This window comes from Amphichorda felina (genome assembly GCF_050947745.1).
Source record: "Amphichorda felina strain 45539 chromosome Unknown scaffold_5, whole genome shotgun sequence".
NCBI lineage: Eukaryota > Fungi > Ascomycota > Sordariomycetes > Hypocreales > Bionectriaceae > Amphichorda > Amphichorda felina.
The window spans coordinates 229346-250926 of record NW_028145045.1 but is presented as its reverse complement, the minus strand read 5'-3'; the positions used below and the strand labels follow the sequence as shown (position 1 = coordinate 250926).

General features: G+C 58.2%; 9 protein-coding genes across 9 annotated transcripts; 3 read left to right on the top strand and 6 right to left on the bottom strand.

The window, feature by feature from the left end:
• Positions 1 to 1597: 1597 nt before the first annotated feature.
• ACO1O0_004911 (uncharacterized protein) lies at positions 1598 to 2653 on the bottom strand (the record flags this gene model as incomplete). The annotated part of the gene is made up of 1 exon (XM_083194343.1): positions 1598 to 2653. One exon carries the CDS (start codon positions 2651 to 2653, stop codon positions 1598 to 1600), a length of 1056 nt encoding a protein of 351 aa, XP_083049256.1.
• Positions 2654 to 4053: 1400 nt separating this feature from the next.
• ACO1O0_004910 (uncharacterized protein) lies at positions 4054 to 5535 on the top strand (the record flags this gene model as incomplete). Its single annotated transcript, XM_083194342.1, has 1 exon — positions 4054 to 5535. One exon carries the CDS (start codon positions 4054 to 4056, stop codon positions 5533 to 5535), a length of 1482 nt encoding a protein of 493 aa, XP_083049255.1.
• A 1379-nt stretch (positions 5536 to 6914) lies between these two features.
• On the bottom strand, positions 6915 to 8888 carry ACO1O0_004909 (uncharacterized protein; the record flags this gene model as incomplete). The annotated part of the gene is made up of 1 exon (XM_083194341.1): positions 6915 to 8888. The coding sequence occupies one exon, from the start codon at positions 8886 to 8888 to the stop codon at positions 6915 to 6917; it is 1974 nt and encodes a 657-aa protein (XP_083049254.1).
• Positions 8889 to 10567: 1679 nt separating this feature from the next.
• ACO1O0_004908 (major facilitator superfamily domain-containing protein) lies at positions 10568 to 12077 on the bottom strand (the record flags this gene model as incomplete). Its single annotated transcript, XM_083194340.1, has 2 exons — positions 10568 to 11823; positions 11882 to 12077. The coding sequence occupies 2 exons, from the start codon at positions 12075 to 12077 to the stop codon at positions 10568 to 10570; spliced, it is 1452 nt and encodes a 483-aa protein (XP_083049253.1).
• Positions 12078 to 12536: 459 nt separating this feature from the next.
• ACO1O0_004907 (endoplasmic reticulum vesicle transporter-domain-containing protein) lies at positions 12537 to 13744 on the bottom strand (the record flags this gene model as incomplete). The annotated part of the gene is made up of 2 exons (XM_083194339.1): positions 12537 to 13582; positions 13663 to 13744. 2 exons carry the CDS (start codon positions 13742 to 13744, stop codon positions 12537 to 12539), a joined length of 1128 nt encoding a protein of 375 aa, XP_083049252.1.
• A 1597-nt stretch (positions 13745 to 15341) lies between these two features.
• Positions 15342 to 16872, top strand: ACO1O0_004906 (glycoside hydrolase; the record flags this gene model as incomplete). The annotated part of the gene is made up of 3 exons (XM_083194338.1): positions 15342 to 15432; positions 15481 to 16214; positions 16273 to 16872. 3 exons carry the CDS (start codon positions 15342 to 15344, stop codon positions 16870 to 16872), a joined length of 1425 nt encoding a protein of 474 aa, XP_083049251.1.
• Positions 16873 to 17148: 276 nt separating this feature from the next.
• ACO1O0_004905 (thioredoxin family protein) lies at positions 17149 to 17538 on the bottom strand (the record flags this gene model as incomplete). Its single annotated transcript, XM_083194337.1, has 1 exon — positions 17149 to 17538. One exon carries the CDS (start codon positions 17536 to 17538, stop codon positions 17149 to 17151), a length of 390 nt encoding a protein of 129 aa, XP_083049250.1.
• Positions 17539 to 17960: 422 nt separating this feature from the next.
• On the bottom strand, positions 17961 to 19150 carry ACO1O0_004904 (zinc-binding alcohol dehydrogenase family protein; the record flags this gene model as incomplete). The annotated part of the gene is made up of 2 exons (XM_083194336.1): positions 17961 to 18152; positions 18215 to 19150. The coding sequence occupies 2 exons, from the start codon at positions 19148 to 19150 to the stop codon at positions 17961 to 17963; spliced, it is 1128 nt and encodes a 375-aa protein (XP_083049249.1).
• A 585-nt stretch (positions 19151 to 19735) lies between these two features.
• Positions 19736 to 21095, top strand: ACO1O0_004903 (uncharacterized protein; the record flags this gene model as incomplete). Its single annotated transcript, XM_083194335.1, has 2 exons — positions 19736 to 19824; positions 20435 to 21095. The coding sequence occupies 2 exons, from the start codon at positions 19736 to 19738 to the stop codon at positions 21093 to 21095; spliced, it is 750 nt and encodes a 249-aa protein (XP_083049248.1).
• Between the last annotated feature and the right edge of the window lie 486 nt (positions 21096 to 21581).

Here is a 21581-nt window from a genome sequence, read left to right as displayed (position 1 = left end):
CTGGAGCCCAAAGTCTACACATGTAGACTGTCAGGTGTCGAGTCGACGTGGCAGACGGCTATCGAACGGGGTAGAGAATATGGGCAGCTGGACAGAGTCATGGCATTGGTGTCGTTTCCCAGTGAAGCGGAAGCCCTCCCCCCATCATGTGCTGGATATTCTGCCATGAGGTTCGGCCTCCAGCATCATTGGGGCTTCGTTCAAGAACGTGGCACCCTTGGGCTCTTGGATGGGCATAGGTCATGGTGGCGCAGAAAGGGGCACGTTGGCCTTGATGATGGCAGATCTCACGGCTTCCAGCCTGATTATGGCCTTGAAATCTCGAGTTCGAGTTTTGATCGGTCCTAACTTGAAGATGATTCTTTATTTCTCTATAGGTAGGTAGACAGCAGACTTGAATAAACTTGCATGTAACCAACTAGAAGGATGCATGGCCACGTCATGCAGAGCGTATAGTTGCATCCTGCGTACTACGTAGGCCACCTTTAGACGCATACATTTGCCGATGTTTGTGGAATACGTTATTGCCAACTGGACGCTCATGCCAGTGATATTGGGCACTTCCTGCCCAGAGCCTCACTTGTCCGCTGGGCTCTACCTGCCTACTACTTCCTAGGTACTACACAAGTATTACTCACCCCAGGTCCCCAAGCGCCTAGCAGTAGATGCCTTTAGGTTCATATGACTCTGCCTGTAAGAGGACCCAAGACAATAAAAATAGGTACCTCGTAGGCATGATTGGGAGAACGTGATCACCTGAGAGGACGGCCTGTAGCAACAGTTTCGCAGCCGTGTACTAGTCCGTCTTACTTTGGGAGTCACAGAGATCGGATTCATTGCCACGTTCCGCGGCCACTGGGATGCTCCTTCTCCTGTCAAACCATCAGATGACTACGCATTCTTTGTCGGAAGACCCGAACTCTCCACCTTCGCCTCACGAGAAGCATTCCAGCTGCACCAGTAATCCTATTTCGTATTTCAACATGTCTCGCCCCGGAGTATCCGAATTCTCCGACGTCATACCACCCTCTGCCAAGTGTCGGGCCAAGTGCCACGGTGGAGATCAGGGCGAACACGCCGTTAGATCCATGGAACTCGCTACTACGCTGGAGATCCGCGTTCCACGTATCCAACGAACTGCGCAGACTCCAGAACACGACTTCTACTGGATGGAGAATGAGCAGAGTCGGGTTGGGTAGCAACTAACAAGCCTCTCCCGACTGACAGTGCGACCTCACGCCACCATCTGCCGTTTGTGCTCGGTCGAAGCGACCTTTCCGCATCACTTGCAGCGGGGAAATGCAGGTCATAATACCTAGGCTATTATCTCAGACAGTTCCTTCTTAAACTGTTGAGCCGAGTTTACGCGCTTCTTCCACCCCGCGTCTCGACTTCGCATGAAGCCAAACGGGTATGCTGCCGTTGGTGGCCCCCCCCCCCCCCCCCCCCCCCTTTTCATTCTCAGAGTCTCAACACCAGGACATACGCAGGATCAAGAATGGGACGATGAAAGCAGTCATTGCGAAAAACACCCCTATCATTTAACACCGCGCTTAGTGGATTCTACACCTAATGCTATGTTCTGACCAGCAGATAATTAGCAGGTGTTGAAGGTGCCGTCACCCGACAGGTTCCAGCTAATGTTCTCGCCGCAAGGGTTCTCAGTGACCGACGTCCCGTCGACAGTCAGGGTGATGGAAATATCACGGTTGTTGGCAAACTCATCACGGGCAGCAAGACGGACCTCGCCGCCCCCACTGACGGTGCCGCCGAGGATCGACACGCCGTAGCAGTTCTCGATGAGGATCGCGTTGTTCCCGTTGTCGGCTAGGTCCACGCTCCCAATCTCGGCGCCGCCGGACTCGGACACGCAGAAGACACCCCGACCGCCGCCGCGCGAGACGACCTGATCAACGTAGACGTTGGTCGTGTAGCTGCCGTCGGCGAGCAGCCCGTTGGTGTTGGCGAAACGGAGAGTCGCGTAGCCAGTTCCGGCGGCGACATTGTTGCCATCGACAAGGCCGACCTGGGCGTTTGTCGTCGTCTGAAGCAGCAGGGCGCATTCGCCGACGTCGGTGGCGGTGACGGAGCCGATAGTAAGTCCGTCAATGTTCCACGTCTCGACGGCGTGGCTACCCGCACCGGTGACGGTGATGGAATCCATGGAGACGTTGGAGTTGGCAGCCTCGTCGCGCTCGAAGCGAATACCCAGGCCTCCGCTGAGGTTCATGGTAATCTGGCCGAGCGCGAGGTTGTTGACGCCGTAGAAGCGCAAGCCAAAGTACGGGTCACCCGTCATGGTGAGATAGGGGATGGAGACGTCGGAGGCGTCGAGGACCTCGATGGCGCCATGGCCGGAGCGGTTAGCCACGTCGATGGTCCCGCAGCCCTCGAAGATCTTGCCGCTCGTGATGGTGATGGTCCCTGCGCCGATGGATCCCGAGGCAATGACGGACAGACGTTGGCCCGAGGTGATAGCGTCCAGGGCCGTCTGAATGGCGACCAGGTAGTCGGATCCCGAGTATACTTCCTCTGAGCCGACGGTGGCCACGAAGGTGCCCTCTCCAGTCACGGTTGCATCTGGGCTCTCTCCACACTGGGCGTGGACCACCGAGGCCAAGGCCAGGATTGCGGTGGGAGCAGAGAATCGCATAATGATTGCGTGTCTCTTGTCTTATCGTCTGGGTCAAGGATGGATTGCGGGTCTGATTCCCTTAGTTGCCCTTGAAGAAGAAACACCAAGACGGCCCAACTAGTATTTATATCATTGGACGGACTCACATGTCGTCCAGCAATTGCAAAGCAAGCACGAAACTTCTCGGTACATCTGGATTGGGTGAGCCGTCATTGGAGGAGATATTGGGAAGCATCTCTGTCGCGGAGGACATGGCTCCGCAATGTGTGTCGGAGAATACCCCGTGTGTTGCTTTTGACGTTGATCGCTGCACCTTGGCGGGTTTCGAAATTATATAAAGCCCTAGAGTCGCTCGTTCATGACGGACCTGATCCTCGTGGTAAAAGGGCCCGAGACCACCTAGGAGTGGCACACTTCGTAGTAATTTTGGGAAACGGGTACATTTGGGATCGACGGGAGAGCTCGCGCCGAGGTGATAGATGACCGAGGAGCCCCATGCTTCAGGAGCAAGTCGCAGAATCTCATGCGACCCAATGATGCATCTGTTGATGATTACCCCAGATTTCTGGAGGTGGGGTCAGGTTACATGGTAGTAGCCGTGACTGATGCTCCGCAAGTTCATACTTCGTACTACCGGAGGATTCTGCGCCGGTAAAAGACAAGCCCGTCTCCTAGTTGAGCTCCTCGCCCTTCATCTTCATAGGCTTTGTGGAGTAGAGGCATGGTCTGGCCAGACTAGGGCGTCCTGACTCCATCCTCGCTGTTTCTGAGGCTGTCATACTTTTGTCAGTTGGTAGCCTCGCCCATGTGTTAGCAGCAACCGACAAACCATAGCTGTATTGTGTTGATGTCACCTGTCGAGATGTTTGAAACTGTGCTCACAATGGTCTGCTGAAATGGGGCACATTGGTCGTACTGGGTTGGCGAAGCTGGCTGTGCTGCCATTCCTCTGCAGCAGCTTCCTGTGTCTTCTTCAGTCACTGAAACGCGTCGCACAATGACTCGTAATGACGGGTATGACACCAGATTGATGACAATGTGGCGAGAGGTGAAGGTGAAGGAGAATAATGAAGTTTAGGGTAGGTATCCGTAGTCAGGGCAGACTCAGCGCCGTCTTGCACTAGACTTATGCATAACTCACAGGATGCTGTGGGGTGCATTATAGGCCCATACTGGGTGCACAACCTTGGAACGCTCCGCAGCTCCCGCCTTGGCATTGAGGCTCGGACATGGAGCTTACGTGCATCCCTGCTGTCGTCCGTATGTGTCACTGACTGCTGTATCCGTACCAAGATCTTACTGTATTTTCACCCTTTGCTTTTCGCCCTTCACCCTTCAAACCTGAAATTTCAACCCTCACCTCCGTCAGCTACCTACTACCCATCCTCCCAGCACCATCATCTACGTAGATACCCACCATGGCGCAGGACACGACGACCAAGATGCTCGAGGAGCACAAAAAGGCCGTCGAGCGCATCCAGAAGCAGGTTAAGCACTTCCACGACAACAAGAAGCACTTTCGCGTCTACCATGGCTCCACCAGCTCGACGCGCCCCATCTCCTTCCAGCGCGATGCCATTGTCGACACCAGCGACATGGGCCGACTCTTCCCCGTCGACAAGGAGACTATGACGGTCAAGGCTGAGCCCAAGGTCCCCATGGACGTCCTGGCCGCCCACTGCCTCAAGCAGGGCCTGATCCCCAAGATCGTCATGGAGTTCAAGGGCATCACCGTCGGCGGCGGCTTCTCTGGCTTCAGCGGTGAGAGCAGCATGTACCGCTATGGCCTCTTCAGCAACACCGTCTCCGACATTGAGATTGTCCTGGGCGACGGCACCCTCGAGACCGCCAGCCGCACCCACAACCAGGACCTGCTTGAGCATGCCGCCGGCTCCCTCGGAACCTTTGGCATCGTCACCCTGCTGACCGTCGAGCTCATCCCTGCCAAGCCCTTTGTCCAGGTCGACATCCACATGGTCGACGACGTGGCGCGCGCCCACGAAATGTTTGAAGAGGCCACCAAGGACGAGTCCATCCACTTCATCGACGGCGTCTACTTCCGCAAGGGCCGCATCGTCGTCATGTTCGGCCGCTTCGTCGACAAGCCCCCAGCCGGCGCCAAGGTCCTCAAGAAGATGGAGGTGCACTGGTTCGCCGACACCATCGAGGACATCCTCGTCGCCCACAAGCCCACCCCGGAGAGCCCCCACGCCGTCTACATGGACGTCACCGACTATCTCTTCCGCTACGACCACGGCGCCTTCTGGGGCGGCAAGCTCGCTTTTACCCACTTCCACGTGCCCCAGAACGCCCTGACACGCCGCCTGGCCGACCCCTTCCTCGACAGCCGCACCTGCTACCACGCCCTGCACAAGTCCGGCCTCGCCGCCGAGTACGTCGTCCAGGACTTTGGCATCCCCGCCAGCAACGTCAAGGCCTTCATCCAGTTCGTCAACGACACGCTGCCCGAGCTGCAGATCTTCCTCGCGCCCTGCATGAAGCCCCGCGACATCGGCCTCACCTCGCGCTTCCACCCACGAGTCGCCGAAATCGCCGACCAGCGCCTCTTCGCCGTCGGCGTCTACGGCCGCGGGCCCCGCGACCCGGAGGCCTTCTACGAACTCAACCGCAAGCTCGAGCTGCGCAGCGCCGAGCTCCTCGGCGCCAAGCTCCTCTACGCCCGCACCTACTACACCGAGGACGAGTTCTGGACCATCTACGACAGGGACATCTACCAGGAGATGCGCAAGAAGTACAGGGCTGAGGGCTTGCCCACTGTGTACGAGAAGCTCAAGGCCGACATGGGCACCGGCGCGGGCAAGAGGAGGCCTGTGCGCGGCATCCTCGAGACCATCTGGGACAAGGCCATAGGTAACAAGGAGTACCTACTCAAGAAGTGAGGAGTGGGAGAGTGGTAGGAGAGGCTTCTGTTTCTTTTTTTGTTGTGTGTGCCATCATCATCATACCCTACATTGTTTGTGCCATCATTTTAGATACCAGATAATATTAGTAGTATAATAGGAAAAAGTGCGACTAGGCTCGGTTAAAGATCTTGATATAGAATGGCTAGCTGATTTCTATACAAAACCAAAAGTAGTCCGACAAGTCTCATGAACAACCAAAGTATCCAAGAATGAAACCCAAGTCATAAGTCGTAAAATCATCATCTCCGTCGGTTCCGTCCCCTCCCGACGTTGTCTTCCTGTGGTCCTTTCCATCCCTCAGGTCCGCCAAGCAGTCCGCTCTTCAGCACACCCCCCAGAACGCCCACCCACCCCCCCTGCCCTTCCAACACGCTCGTCACGCCCCGAGCCATACGCTCTACTTCATCACGGTCCGTCCCGCCGACTTGCCACGCTCCGCTAATATCCCAACCGCCAGGTCGTCGTGGGCGTCTTTCAAACTCCCCGCTCCGTGTTGTCCATCCGCTGTGAGGTCCATGGCTAGCGCTGCGGGGATCCAGGGCCCGCCCCTGGGAATCGAAACGGTCGGGCAAGATCTCGACATCTTCATCTGAGTCGGTTCGGGGCCGGCGCCGTACCATGGGTCGGTCAGCATACGGGTCCGATGATCCGCGCTGTCTGGAACCTGTATGGTCGCCGTCCCCGCGCCGACCACCATCATCAACCGGTCTGTCTTTGTCGGAAGTGTCCCCAGCGTCGGCATTCGCAGCATGATTCCCCCTGTGCTCTTGGATGACCCGCGAGCTCTTTGGCGATAATGGGATAAATGACACGGATTTTGATGCCGATCGTCGGTTACTGGGTGGTTCCCTTACGCCATCTAGCATCATGTTAGCCAAAAAAGGATCCACGGCACCGACTGATGGCAGCAAAAACGGCGCCACGCACCCTCTGCATTCACTCGCCTATGCCTCTGGGTGTCATCACTCACATGCTCTGGCGGAATGTAACCGCCCTCGTGGGGAGGACCCGGAGGAGGTCCACCTGCTGGAGGGCCTGGTGGAGGTGCTGGGTAGCCAGCTGCTGGCGGAGGGCCTGGAGCTGGCGGGGGCGGGTATCCCGTATAGTCTTGGGGGACATAAGGCTGGTACTCGGCCGACTGGTTAGGGAACTGAGTGTAGCCTCCTGGACCAGGCCCCGTAGGAGGAGCCCCAGCAGGAGGAGCCCCAGGGGTCGTTGGATACGGTGGATAATATGCTCCTCCTGAAGTGACTGGGGGGGACCCCGAACGACCGGGACGATCATCAAAGTACCCGTCTGGGTCGTAGTTATCCCCTAATTAGTAGTATCTGTCAGCGAGGTTTCAGTGGCGTGGTTCACAAGCTCCTCTTACGTGGCCTGGACCGTTCGTGGGACCTTTCATCGGACCGCCCTGGGCCGCGATCCCGAGACTGTCCTTCTCGAGACTTCCGTTCTCTCTTCTCCCGATCCTTCCTATCCTTGAATTCCTTGATTCCCATTGCCGCTGCACCTGCGGCAGCCATATTGCGAAGTCGGCTCTTACTCCTTGGCCTCTCATCGTCCGACTCATTTCCCGAGGCGGATCGGTCGCGTCTTCTCCGTCGGCGGCGGCGCTCTTCGGCCTCGGACTCGTATCCCCGGTTCGACCGGTCCGGGCTGAGGGGATCACGTCCATACTCAACGAGGCCTAACTCGGGATCAGTCCCATGATCCTGACGACGGAGGGATCTGGCTTGTGACCTGCTCCGGCTGCGGCTCGGGCTGCGGCTGATACTATCCATGGACCTACGTCGGTGGTAATTGCTCTCGTCGTCACTAAAGCTACGGCCACGCGATCGCTCACGGGACTTCTCCCCCTCCTTCTTCTCCTTGTGATTCTTCCACACCTTGGCAGCAACACCGGCAGCTGCGGCGGCGCCACCTATTTCAGCTGCGCGACGGATCTTCGACTTGCTGCGCGACCGGCTGCCATGGCGACTTCTAGACTTTTTGCGGTAGTGATGGACAAGGCCAGCTGTAGCGGCTGTGCCCAGTGCAGCCTTGGCCACGGTTGACAAGCTTCGACGGCGGCTCTTGGTGCGGCTCCGCGAGCGAGAAGCCGAGTATTGGTCGCTGGTGTATGAGCGACCTCTTCCGCGGCTTCGTCCACGGCTCCGTCCGCGATGTGCCTCCTCTTTTTCAATCTTGTTGGACTGGTAATATTTCGCTGCGCCGGCGGCCGCCAGTGCCACGGCGGCAATGCCTAGGCCCTTCTTGAGGTGGGAGTGGTGGTCTGGTGACTCTCGACCGTCACCATAGCGGTCCTCGTAGGCACTATGAGCGCGTCGCAGAGCTTCGGTCCCGAGGGCTCCAAGGGCACCTCCGGCCACGACCTTGCGGCCCCGATTTTCGGGCAAGTCGCCATGGTCATCCCGACGGCTGTTCATCAGCGCCGTGATGCCGGCACCAGCAAGAGCACCGGCAGCCAATTGCCGCTTGTGGTGTGGGCTCTCGCTGCGCTCTCGACGAACGACCCGGCGGCGCACAGAGTAATCTTCATCATCGCTGGAGTAGCCTTGGTCACGACGGTAGCGATCGTACCGGGCCATGGCGTACTCGCGGTCCCGCTCACGTTCCCTCTCAATATCGCCGCGGTAGGGGCCAACGTCGTGTCTCTCATGGCGGTAATAGAACTCATCTTCGGCACGCCCCCGTTCTCGGCGGGCAAGCTCGCGTCCCTCTTCCTTGCCCCTGAGCACCATGACTCCGGGATCATGTCGAGGCAAGACGATGGGTGGAGGCTGGGGCGCTTCCTGGACAATAATCTTCTGGGGCTCTCGGGGACGCTCACGGATGACAACTGGAGATGGGGGTGGACTGGCCCGGCTGTAGAACTCTGTCTCCTTTCGATAGTGATCAACGTCATACCCACGGGGATCCTCAAAGCGGTCCTCGACGCGGCGCTCTACCATCACGTCGTCCTCATGGCGGCCATGGCGTGAGCGGCGATCCTCGTGGTCACTTTCCTTAGCCTCGAAGACGGCGATGCGATCGCGGTCCGAGTCCCTGAGGTCGCGCTCGTAGTAGCCTCCGCGGGAACGGTCGTCGGGAGGCTCGAAGGCAGAGCGTGGCCGTTCAGAGCGGCGGTCATAGTCGTGGTGGTCATCGTGGCCGCGGGGATGGTTTGAATAGCGGGAGCGGTAGTCTTCGTCCACCTCGACAGTCTCGTACTGATCCTCACGACCGGGCTTGACTTTGTAGCGACGGACGGTGGTGCGCTTATAACGTTCATCATCGGACGGTGGATCATCGTACTCCCGGTAGCGGGACTCTCTGTAGACGTCTCCCATGGTAAGGAACGAGGGACCGGACGATGGTCACGGGCCTAGTGCGAGGCTCTGCAGAAGGGAAGATTTGATGGTTAGGGGTGAATCGGTGGTCGAGATAGTTTTGAGGGCCTCAGGCGCTGATGGAAGGATGACGAAAGGCGCGAGGGACGTGGGGCTTCAGATGGACGGAGAACTGGGAACAGCGACAAGTGGGTAGTATCGAGTGGGCGAACAAGGGTAGGTATATGTACGGAGGATGTCCCTGACGGTGTTGGTTTGCACAGTGTTTGGCAGCTGGGTCAGCAGGACGATGGGCCCCGGGAGATCGCCGCCCTGCGTTTGTGGTTGGGAGGCTGAGGGGTTCAAACTCGAAGATGGCGATGAGCAAGAGAATGGAAGGCTTGGAGGGCTACGGAATGCGAGGGAAGGGGAATGAGAGGAGGGGGAGGGGCGAGGGGAGGGGCGGAGTCGTGACTTGCGTAACTTGCAGCAGGTGCCAGGTGGGCAGTAACGCCTCACTCTGTCTCTCTGGACGCCTGCTCTACCTGCTTTACCTGGAACCTGGGACGATTCTACAGTGCTGCAATGCATCAGCTGGGCCATCTGGGGCCGAGACACCCAGCGCATGGCCATTCTAGAGCCTCGCCAGAGTCCTATTCTGCGAGCACTTCTCGTTGGTAACGGCCTCGCCGTTTTCCAACGCCTCTGCGCCTCTGCGGGTTTACGAAAACCGTTTACTTGCCCCTCTCGGGTCGCTCGGCCTTTGAGTTTGGCCTCGAGGCATGGCCTTGCGGTCTGGCCTGGGCCTTGCGGTGCCCTGGCCGCGTGTTTGCCGCTGTACCGACCAATAGACAATCCGGCCTCCATTAGGCCTAGACAGCCTCGACAGCGCTTACACACGTTGTTGTCGCATGACTGCCTGCAGCGTCTCGGGTGGTTGAAAACCCATCATGCCGTCCTCGAACTGTGCAACCCATCCCGTCTGGCGACGTGCCACGACGTGCCAGTCCAAGTCATACCGTTGAACAATGACCTGGCTGTGCCTACCTAGGGTCGTGCCGCCTCCCGTGAACCGCATTCCAGTTCCAGCCGTCCCGAGTCCAGTCATACCACTGCCACACGCTAACAGCGTAACGGACAGTTGGACTGGGCACTGTGGCATGGATGGCGTCACTCAAGGCCGCCAGAGTCAGCCCTACAGCACGCCCAGCGAACCCTGCCGCCGCCCGCCGTCATACATATGTACTGTTCATTTCTTGCCCCTCTTCAGTCCCAAGTCGCAATGCGCGCACAACCAGTATTATGTTCAGCCGCATGGTACGTGTACTGCGTGCATATTGCAGTGCCCCGATTTCCTTATCCTTATCTCGAACAGGAGGACCATCTCGCTGGCAGACTGCAAGGCTGTCTTGGCCATCTGTATTTGTACATGTTCATACTGGGCGTCCACAAATATGTTTCTGTTGGCAATAGAGTCTACGACACCATACCTGGCAAATTTTCAATCAATCGGAAAGCCTATTCAGAGTATCGCACATGCACCCCGGGAGGACATAGACAGAACAGGAGAATAGCCATAGCAGTCGACCAGTGACCAGCACAACTACTGGTAGCAACGGGACGGGGCGGTGCGATTCAAAGCCAGTGCCGTCCCGTGGCCCCACCACCGACACCGGCTCCCCCTTGCACCTTCAACGGCCTCACGCCGCCATCCCCAGCCGTGGACCATGCCCACGCACCCGGCGCATCACATCAGCACCCCTCCACAGTATAGCCCAGCCGCCAAAGATGGACGACAGTCCCGTAAAGATGATGAGCGGCCCGTAGCTGGTCCCGTACCCGAACCGTCCCTCCGGCCCCACAACCCCGGACTTGAGCAATGGCACGCCCGCCAACCCCCCCGCCACGTACCCAAGCCCCCTCGCGCCATTCAGCATCCCGTACACCGTCCCCGTGTCGATGGCCTCGTTCCAGCTCGCCGCCTCCCTCTCCATCTCGTTGATGATGCCGCCCCACGTCGCGCTGTACCCGCCCGCGAAGAACCCAAACGTGATGGAGAAGAGCGTCAGCAGCGCCATGCTGCCCTGCGACGTCAGCCCCCACAGCAGGAACGCCGACAGCGACGCGCTGACGCCCGAGATGGCCGTCGCCGTCGCGCTCGACACGGGCCGGAACCGGTTGTCCGTCAGGTAGCCGAAGAAGGCGGAGGCGAAGATGCCGGGCACGTTGAACAGCGTGAGGAGTAGCGTGGCCGTCGTCTGCGACAGCTTGACCGCGTCGTGCGCGTATGTGTTGAGGTACGTCTGCGGGATGCCGTACCCGGCCGTCTGCAGCATCGTCGCCGCGCCGTACACGTAGATGGTCGGGTGCCGGAGGAAGTGCCAGGGGACGACCTGGTGGTGGTGGTGGCGACCCCCCTCGGGCGCCGCCGTGCGCGACGGGTGCGTGGGCACCAGCCAGACGGCGAGGACGCTGGTGGCCGCGGTGATGGCCGTCCAGACGCGCAGCGTGGTGCGGAAGCCGTACCGGTCGAGCAGCGCGCCGAACATGAAGGGGCAGGCCGAGCCGACAATGTTCTTGCACGACAGCATGACGGCCAGGGCGACGGCGCGGTTGCGGCCGTGGAACCACTCGCCCACGCTCAGGGTCAGCGGGCTGTAGACGAGGGCGCCCCCAAACGCGGCCACGACGCCCTGCAGCGCGACTAGGTGCCAGACCTGCGTGGCCCACGAGGACAGGAGGAACGAGGCGCAGGCCAGGGCGGTGCCGGCGAGGGCGACCTTGCGGCGGAGGTGGGCGTAGCGGAGCGACAGCAGAGCGAACAGAGGCGGCATGGAGAGGTACATGACGCCGTTGAGCGTGGTGCCGATGACACCCGTCGTGTCTCGGCTGCCGTGGACGTCCCAGTCTACCGAGGAGTAGTGCTCCTGGAACATGCCATAGTTGATGGCAAATCCTGGGGGTTTCGTGAGCGGGGGAGAGGGGTGAAGGTGTTGGGACAGAAGGTTATATACCCCAGATAGGGAGCTGAGATAGGGCGCCGCCGATGATGACACAGCGTCTTGCCTTTGACTCCCACCGTCCAGCTGCCTGGGACTCATCCGGAGACTCGGAGGAGCCGTGTTCGGCGTCATGATCGGATCGCTCCGGACTGGTTTCCGGGCCCGGTGCAGGGATGCGCTCTAGGCGCACACTCTCTTGTTCCGCCATGCTTATATGGATGTGAAATGAAAGAAATCCAAAACGTTGTAGATGTGAGGATTAATAGCTTAAAGCGGCATATTTGGAGGAAAATAATCTCTGCAAGTGCAAATTGCCTCGAGATGCTGCATGCTCCCCCGCGTTCATTATATACGTGGCCGGGGCCGAAGTCGGGATCGGCCAACAAGGCCCAATACAGCCTCACCGAGATCGAAAACTGGGGAATCCAGCATCCTCCTCCTCACCGTTTCTTGGCCTCAGACGCATCCCTGCGCAGTGGTGACCTATATGCGGGTAAAGCGGCACGCGTATCATGAGGATGCAGAAAGTGGTTTGAATTGACCCTAATAACTCCTTAAATAAAACGCCGGAATCGCACCGCTCTTCGTTTGCACATCATCGCTCCCGCTAGTCGCACACACAGACATATATATATATGCACCTTTTGAAACCTATAAGCGATGCAGTCTACTGGTCATACTCCTCCTTGGACCCCAGCACACCAGTGCCGCCTCCGCTGCGTCGCTTCCGCCCAACAACGTCCCGCATCCACTCGGTGAGGGTGAAACCCCAGTGGCCCGCAACGAGCACGCCGCTGACAACGTTGATGATCTTGATCAGGAAGGCGAGCAGGCTATCGCGGTGCTCCTCGACAGCCAGCATGATGGGCTCAATTTCGTACTTGAAGAAGATGCCCGGGATGCTGCGGTCCGTAATCTGCTTGCTCTGCTCGGTGACGGCGTACTGGTTGGTGGGGATGGTGGTGGAGCCGTGCGTGTACATGGTCGGCACGACCGACAGGTAGTACTGGAACTTGTGGTAGTTGGTGTCGGCCGTGTTGACAGTCTGGTCGAGCGGGTTGACCAGCGACGGGTAAAAGGGCCCGTACGACAGCTCCGAGATGATGTGGGAGAAGTTGAAGTTGCTGTGGTCGAGGTGCTGCATATCACCCATCTCAACGTAGCCGTGGCCGCGCGCCGTGATGTGGAAGTCGCCCTGCACCTTGTTGAGGTCCAGGCTGCCGTAGATGCGGCAGCTGTCGGCATTGCCCCGGACGCGCGGCGTCTTGGCCCACTTGGCCCTCTTCTTGCCGGCACTGACGATATCGTGGACGTGCTCCTCGCCAAAGCCGTCGTCGTGCGCGAGGCTCCTCCACCCGGCGCCCGTGTTGACGCGGCCCTGGCTGTCCCGGCCCAGCTTATGCACGCCCTCGGCGTCGATCCACTGGCTCCAGCTGGTGCGGTCGCGCTGCAGGCGCGAGCCCGCGAGGATGCGATCGCCAGCAGCATCCTGGACATTGATGTGCAGGTCGCTACATTTCATGCGGACGACAATGTCGAGATTGATCTGCATCTCGTGGGAGATGCCCTTCTCGACAGCGAAGTGGCGCGTCTCGTTGCCGTCCCACCACAACGTAAACTCGGCCCAGACGAAAAGGATGGAGAAGATGATCATAGAAACGGTCCACCTGCCGCCGCCGGCGGTGCGGGTGACATATTGCGGCTTCGATTTGGCTGAGGGAGAGGTCAGAGGTCAGCGGGATTGCGCAAGCCCCAGTGGTGATGGGGGAGTTGGGAGGAGGGTGAGAGCATACGGAATGCATCAAAGGCGCTGACGATGCTACCCTTGGCGCTAAAGTTGTCGTCATTCAGGCTATGCTTCTCGAAGCCGTTCATGGTGGCGGTAGGGGGCGTCGTCAGACGACGGCGTTTGGTACACGTGGATATCGCAAGGCACTGGCAACGGACGTGGCCCTCGTCGTCGAACGGTGGATGCGAGGTCCAATTCGCTACCGCATAACTCGATAAGCCAGAGCTGTGGTAAGCAATCAAATCGGGGGAGCGCCTGCGATGCCGTAGCCGTCCAGACTGGGGCTATTCCAGCTGTCTTGGGTTGCTATATCGTGGTCGACCTGAAGCTGGATACTTTGAGGACCCTGGGCGTTCCTGAGAACTGAAAGGACACCTTGAACATTGGCGGCTGCTTGGCCGAGGAACCTCATTGGCTGTGCCCTGGCGGACGAAGCGATGATTATCCGTGGGTGTGGGTGGTTTGGTGGGGTTCGGTGACATAAGCAACGACTGGCAGTCCAGCTGGCCCCCTGTATTAGGCTGTCAGACCTGAGGACGGGAGTGAGAAGATATAAAAAATACCAACATTTTCTTGGGAGAAAGAAAAAAGAAAAAAAAAGGTGATGGAAACCTTTTCTGTTTGTTGACCACAGTTAGCGGTCCCTCCCCCAATGCTTCCATCGTAGGCGCAGTTGCAATACATCTACGAAACAACCGTTGGGGCAAGCCCACTCCTCTTTTGCCTGGAATGTGCAGCGAAGAGACGCATCCAAAGGTCATGGTGCATCGCCTGGTACCGAGTAATGCGTCCATAGTCCCTCCCAGGATTTGAGATGCGAATTCTCTCCCGGCTAGCTATATCCTAAGGGGAAATTGCCATCATGATCGTTGCCAGCAAAAATAACCCCATCTCCATACACTGGGAGCCCACTACGTAATCCCAGGCAGTGTGGATGGGATCTCCAATTGCGGGATCCGGGGAAGCCGGAGGGGCCGGGATCTACGGATACCGACCAACGGGTCCCACAATTGGCACCGTCAACCGACCGTCTGCCCGGCCCGGAGCGACATAGACGGCCTCTTTGGCACCCGCGATAGTAGATTGCTCAAATGCATAATCGATGGATCCCGACCTAGTGATAATGGAAGCCCTTTCTGTGTCTTCCAAGCTACTTCGTGGTTGTCTCCTGCGACTCTCAACCGTGTAGCACTAACAAACTCCCGCCCATCCCCCATTCCCCCATCCCAACGCCAAACAAACTTCCGTGGCGTCGCGATCGTAGCGCCCGACTAGCACCTTGACGAAGATGAAACTCTCCGTGGTTCGTCCGCCTCCTGCCGTGGCGTCCAGTCCATCTCAGGCAAGCGTCCCAAGTTGATCGGTTGGAGTTAATTTTCGTGAAATCTAAATCTTGTGTCCATTTCATCGGCCACCATTGCTATCTACTCGGTTTTCTCCCACTGCAACTATCACCCTGACTGTCGTTACGCCGTCGACACGCTTGACTTCCAAGTCTGACAGTCCCACGCTGCTCCGGGTGATCACAGGCGACACTAACAGTCCCTTCATCGTAACATCTGGTCATTGTACGACGCCGCTTCTTGCTAACCCATGCCTGTGTTCTGAGGGAACTCTGTGCTCCGTCGTGTTGTCAGTCGCTCGCTCTCTCCCCCGGCCAGTATTCAAACCGCCACATTCACCATGAAGGTCCTACTATCATTATTTCTTGCCGCGGGTTCTTTTGTTGGGATGGGTGTCACGCAGCAGTTGCCCTACGCCATCGATACTCCAGGTGAGATCTACTGCCCTTCCTCACCCCTTCCCATGACTGACCATCAAGACAACATTCGCAAATCCGCCGCCACCATCGCATGGGATATGCTCCAGTACTACCACGGAAATGAGTCGGGCAAAGTCCCCGGCATCCTCCCTGGGCCACCAGCCTCAGGCGAGGGCCCCTACTACTGGTGGCAGGGAGGGGCCATGTGGGGGACCCTGATCGACTACTGGTACCTCACGGGCGACGACACGTACAACGATCTGGTCAAGCAGAGCATGCTGTTCCAGGTCGGCCCCAACCGTGACTACATGCCGCCCAACTACACCATCACCATGGGCAACGACGACCAGGGCTTCTGGGGCATGTCGGCCATGGTGGCGGCCGAGACCAAGTTCCCAGACCCGCCCAAAGACGAGCCGCAGTGGCTAGCCCTCGCCCAGGCCGTCTTCAACTCCATGGCGACCCCGGACCGCTGGCAGGAGGACACCTGCGGCGGCGGGCTGCGCTGGCAGGTGCCCTTCTCCAACCTCGGCTACAACTACAAGAACTCCATCTCCAACGGCTGCTTCTTCAACCTCGGCGCCCGCCTCGCCCGCTACACGGGCAACGAGACGTACGCCAAGTGGGCCGACAAGACCTGGGACTGGATGCTGGGCGTCGGCTTCATGGGCAAGGACAACGAGGCCCTCTATGACGGCGCCCACGTGGAGACCAACTGCACCGACATCAACCGGCAGGAGTACTCGTACAACAACGCTGTCTTCACCCTCGGGGCCGCCCACATGTACAACTATGTGAGTTGCAGTTCCTTTCCTTCCCCGTCTTGCCATCCGGAGACTGACAATCATCCAGACCAACGGCGACGAGAAATGGAAGACGCGGCTCAACAAGCTCATCGACCACGGGTTCGACAAGTTCTTCCCAAAGGACATTGCCTTCGAGCCCCAATGCGAGGAGAGCGAGACGTGCACCACCGACATGAAGTCCTTCAAGGGCTACATGCACCGCTGGTACGCCACCACCACGCACGTCGCGCCGTTCACCGCAGAGCGCATCCTCCCCGTGCTCAAGAAGTCGGCCGCGGCGGCCATCAAGGTGTGCACGGGGGGCCAGAACAGCCGCCGGTGCGGCTACAGCTGGGCGGCGGGCCGGTACGACAGCAAGGAGGGCGCGGGCCAGCAGATGAACGCGCTCGGGGCCGTGTCGTCGCTGCTGATCCCGCAGTCCAAGGCCCCCGTCACGGGGGACACGGGCGGCACGAGCAAGGGCGATCCCAACGCCGGGTCCAACTCCAACGAAGAGATCAAGCCGGGGCGGGCCATCACGACGGGCGACAAGGTGGGCGCGGCGGTGCTGACGTTTGTGGTGCTGGGGACCACCATCAGCATGTTTGGGTGGATGTGCATCAGCGCGGGGGAGTCTCCGACTGTGGTTATTGAAGGACGACCCTAGGTCTCGGATCAACAGTTGCCTGTTTTAATATTCCCGGGGGGAGGGAAGGGGGGGTGTTTGGGGACAGATTCACCACGGCCATGGGAGCGAGGTGAAAAGTAATACCTTGGCGTAATTGTAGATATACCTGAAGAAATCTATTCCTGTTCCAAATTCTGGGTCTGATATCCGTAACGCCCGCTTTCCTCTCCACCCCCGTGGGTGGATCCAAGCATGCAATCATCCCTCTTTCTCTCTCCCCAAAGTCGGACCCCCCTCCGCCCCCCCAAAGCCAGCTCACGCCTTAGCCGCCTCCTCCTCAGCCTTCTTCTTGGCCAGCCCGCCCAGCTTCTCGGCGGCAGCACCCAGGGCCCTCGGGTCGGCGCCCTGGATCATGGGCTGGCCGTTAACGGCGACCTGCTTGCCGTCCTTGAAGAAGAGGAAGGTGGGCATGGCGGTGACGCGGTACCGCGCGGCGGCGTCCTGGACGTGGTCGACATTGACCTTGGCGAAGGCGAGGCGGCCGTCGAGGGCGTGGCGGCCGGCCAGCTGCGCGAAGATGGGCGCGATGGTGCGGCACGGCGGGCACCAGTCGGCGAAGAAGTCAACGGCGACGTAGGTGGTCGACGAGAGGAGCGTGGTGAGCTCGGCGGTGGAGGTGATGTGGTGGATCTTGTCGTCGGACATGGTGGGCGGGTTGTTCTTGGGGAGGGGAGGATTGTTTGGCTGTTTTTGGTTCAGGTTTTATGTGTCCCTTGTGCCTTTGTGGCTGTTCGTGCGCAGGGCCGAGAGGTGGTATGGCTTGTTGGTTGGAGTTGAGGCGAATGGTGATGGTGAAGCGGTTTGGTTCGGCATTTTATGAGGGGTGGTGGGGTTTCCAGCTGCAGTTCTGGGGATTTCCACCGTGATCGGCTGACAAAAATGCGAAATCAGCTACCCTGCACCTTACGGAATACCAAATGGTGGATGACGTGATGTCTCGCAACTCAATTCTCCGATTATTCTAGATTCTAGAGCTCCTTGCCAATTATTTTCCAGTTCGCATTTGGTCTTAGCTTGTTTCCATGACCCAACTATCTCATTCCCTCACAGCATTATAATGGCGCCATTTACTCCTCCCAAACCCTCCACACGAGCCTCTCTCCGCTGGGGGCACGTTGACGCAGCAGGTCGAGAGCATTCTGAGCCCGCTCAACCAATGTCGCTCCCTCGACAATTCTAGTAGGATTGGGCTTCACGACGCCGGATTCGAGGAGCGCGGGCACGATATCGGTTTGCAAATGCCACTTGAGGAACTCGTTCTAGGAGCAAGTTAGCTGACACTCCGTCACAAATCGTACTCTTGCGAGTGAATAATCCTTACCCGTCCGTAAAAGAATGTCCTCACTCCAATCAGCTTCACACCCTCTGCCCACAGCCCCTTTAGGAGGGTTGAAGGATCCATGGACAATTCCGGCTCGTGCTCATCCGTCGCGTCGCGCAGAATGGCCGGCATCATGATGGCGACCTTGGTGTCCCGGACCGCCAACTTGGTCAGCGGCCGGAGGGTCCCATCCAGGTGCCCGATGCAGTCGACAATGAGATGTATGGGGGCCGCCACGGCGGCAGCGATCTGATCTGTGACGGTCTCCTCCTTATAGTCGAAGCACTTGGACGCCCCCAAGCCCGCCAGCGTCTCGTGGTGGCGCGCGCTCGCAACGGCGATAATGTTCTTGTACCCCCAGTGCTGGAGTACCTGCACGGTGAAGAGCCCCACGCTGCTGGCCGCGCCCCAGATGAGGATGGGCTCGTGCTCCTGCTTGGGTGTCCAGCCCTCGGGCCTCGGCCAGGGCAGCTCTAGCTCCAGGTCCTTGGTGACGGTGTGGACGGCCGTGACCAGGTTGGTGGGCGCGGTGATGGCCTCCTGGATGGTCAGGTTGGGCGGGATGCGCCCGAGGATGTGGCGCGGGACCGTGACATATGTCTGGAAGCCCTGCTGCTTCTGCTCCTGCTCCGAGAGCCCAAAGACCTTGTCGTTGAGCTGGATCGGCGCGGAGATGGGCTTCGTCGCCGCTGGGTCCTCAGGTCCCGTAGCGACGACGGTGCCCGCGAAGCTGCTGCCGATGATGAAGGGCAGTGGTGTGCAGAGCAGGCCGCCATCGGCCCGGTGGAGATCCAGCGGGGACGAAGACGTCCATTCGACTCGGACGACGACTTCGCCTGCCTTGGGTGCCACTGTCTCAACCTCGATTACATGGAGTGGGATCCGCTTTCCGGGTGTGACCACGGCGTCGTGCTTTGCGGGGTATGCGGCTGACATTTTGGGGCGGTGGGGTGAGAATTTGGTTTAGTAGATTTGAAGGTAAGAGTAGACTAATGGTGAAGCTGTTGGCTGGATGGTATGATGTGGTTGTCGAGGTTGAAGTCTGTTGGGTTGTTCTGTTCGTTTGTCCATCGAGGCAGATGGGACGAATACTTATACTACATGTTCACCAACGCATTGCATCATGATTCCTCCATAAACGTACAAATACAGTATCCAAAACATCTTGATTTGCGAGAGCCCATTGTTCGATTACTGAGAAACTTCCTTTGTAACTTGGGTGGCAATAAGTTCATGCTGTATTACGGATAATACAGTGGACCAGTGGTCGATTGCCAAATGAGGCAATTCCCGGTACAGCGACTGTAGCCGTCTCCCAGACAGGGGATTAATGACTTCACTCCGTAACTCCCCCTGCTGAATAATGCCTGCAAGGAACTGCCAAGGATTACTTCCAACACTCTCACCTGTTCTCTGACCGCGCCCCCCTCTTCCACGTTCATTCTCGGCCGGCGCTTCTATTCTAGGCAATTATGTTCATCACCTTCAAGCCGTCCCGCGACTCCCGCCCATCCCCCAGCAATGGAGGAGGCATGCGGCAAGTCAGAGCAGCCTATGCAGGGCACGGGGCCGCCCGCAGAGCCGCCTGCGCGAATTGCCAAAAGAAGAAAGTGTGTGGTGAGATTTGGCGGCGGTGATTTCAAGCAATAAGAGCAGGCTTTTCTAATCTGGCCCGTTCAGATCCGCTGCACGGGGGACGTGGACACTTGCGACGGATGCAAGACTCATCAGATTGCATGTGTGGTGTCTGATAGTATTGGCCGGCGACGGAAGAGGGCTCGTACGGGGAATGATGCTGCGTTGGACAGGTCCAAACATTCGAGGCTATCTCCAGCTAGCTCTCCCATCAGTCAGGATCAGGACGCTGCGCAGCTGACTCCACAGGCCTCGGAGTCAGCAGAATGGGGCTGGCTTGCAGACGAGTTTCGTGCAGGAGCATGGGGAAATGGGGAAAGCATCACTACGGGGTCTGAGAGAGAATCTCCCGTCGCTTCTCATCCGCAGAGCCGGGTTGTTCCTTATAATACCCCTCCAGGTATGGTCTCTTACTGCAAACTACATACGTTGCCCATGAGGCTTAAACCTAAACTGTGTAGATTGTTCCCCAAATAACAATGGGGGCACGATATCTGGGCCGGAAGAAGACCACAGCCTGGGGAGTACTCCTTCACTGGCGGCACAGCGCCAAGATTCCGAGTCCAACGGGGACGCACCTTGCAGTTGTGTCGACAACACCCTGCATCTCATCCAGAGGCTCGACGATGACGAGTTCTGCCTAAAGAAGCTTTCCGTCGACCAGCTCCTAAAGCTGCAGAAGTACCTGGTCTTCCAGTGCGTCCAGCCGCTCCAATGCAACCAATGTGCCAGCAACACGGGAGCCCAGGGCGCCGTCCTCATAGTCTGCGGCAGGATCATCAACATGTCCGAGTGTCTCTCCAACCGTCTCAAGCGCCTGCTCAACGGGCTCAGCATGTCTGCCCAGAAGGACCGTATCAGCGTGTTCGAGATCCTGCAGCGGCCGGATATTCTCCACGCCCCAGATGAGGATTTCACGAATGACAACCACGAGGGTTCTACAGCCCTATTTAACGGACAGACAGGTCAGGCTGGCTACGTAGCGAAGTGCACCCTGCACCTCTTCTCGCCCGAGTTCCGGGGCCAGTACTCGAGCGACGAGCAGTGCCAGATGATCCAGGTACTTGCCAGGATGCAGATTGACAATTGCGCGCGGCTGCTGAAGCGTCTGGGCTCCATGTGCGGGTCGCATCATCAGGCGAGGAGTGAGCGGATCAGGGCCATGGAGAAGCGGCTGCAGGACGCGGGAAGCAGCACAGACGAATCCCTGGAGGCTATTTCGCAAGCATTTTCCCCGCAGATATAAAGGGTACTTGTGGATAGATCTGTTCTACTGGAAAGTAAATGTTAATAGTGAAACTCATATCTGAAGTACTTTGTATTATCGGTGAGAAGTTTCCGATCTCAATGACTGCCACAAGCTACTCCAGATCTCAGGCCCCCTACACTTTGAGGTTAGGGTTAGATACATCAGCTTCACTTTAGGGTCAGTAACCCGAGGTGTTACTATTGTGGTCAGATGTATTTTTTTTTGCCACAGCCTCTTGTTGGCTGAAACCCCTGACGATTCCCTTTAAAATGGTCAGCAGTAGCTTATGGCAGTTAAGGAGATGGGCAGAGCGACGTCTGGTTGCTTTGTCCGAATTGCCTAAATAGGCAATTCCCGGAAGTTAGCCAAGGAGTCGCCCCGAACCACTTAACCGTTGATCAGTTGACTCTATTTGGAAATTCTTAAGTTGTCAGCCCCTACTCGTAGCTTAGCTTCATAGGGCAGTTTACTAATTCACCTGTA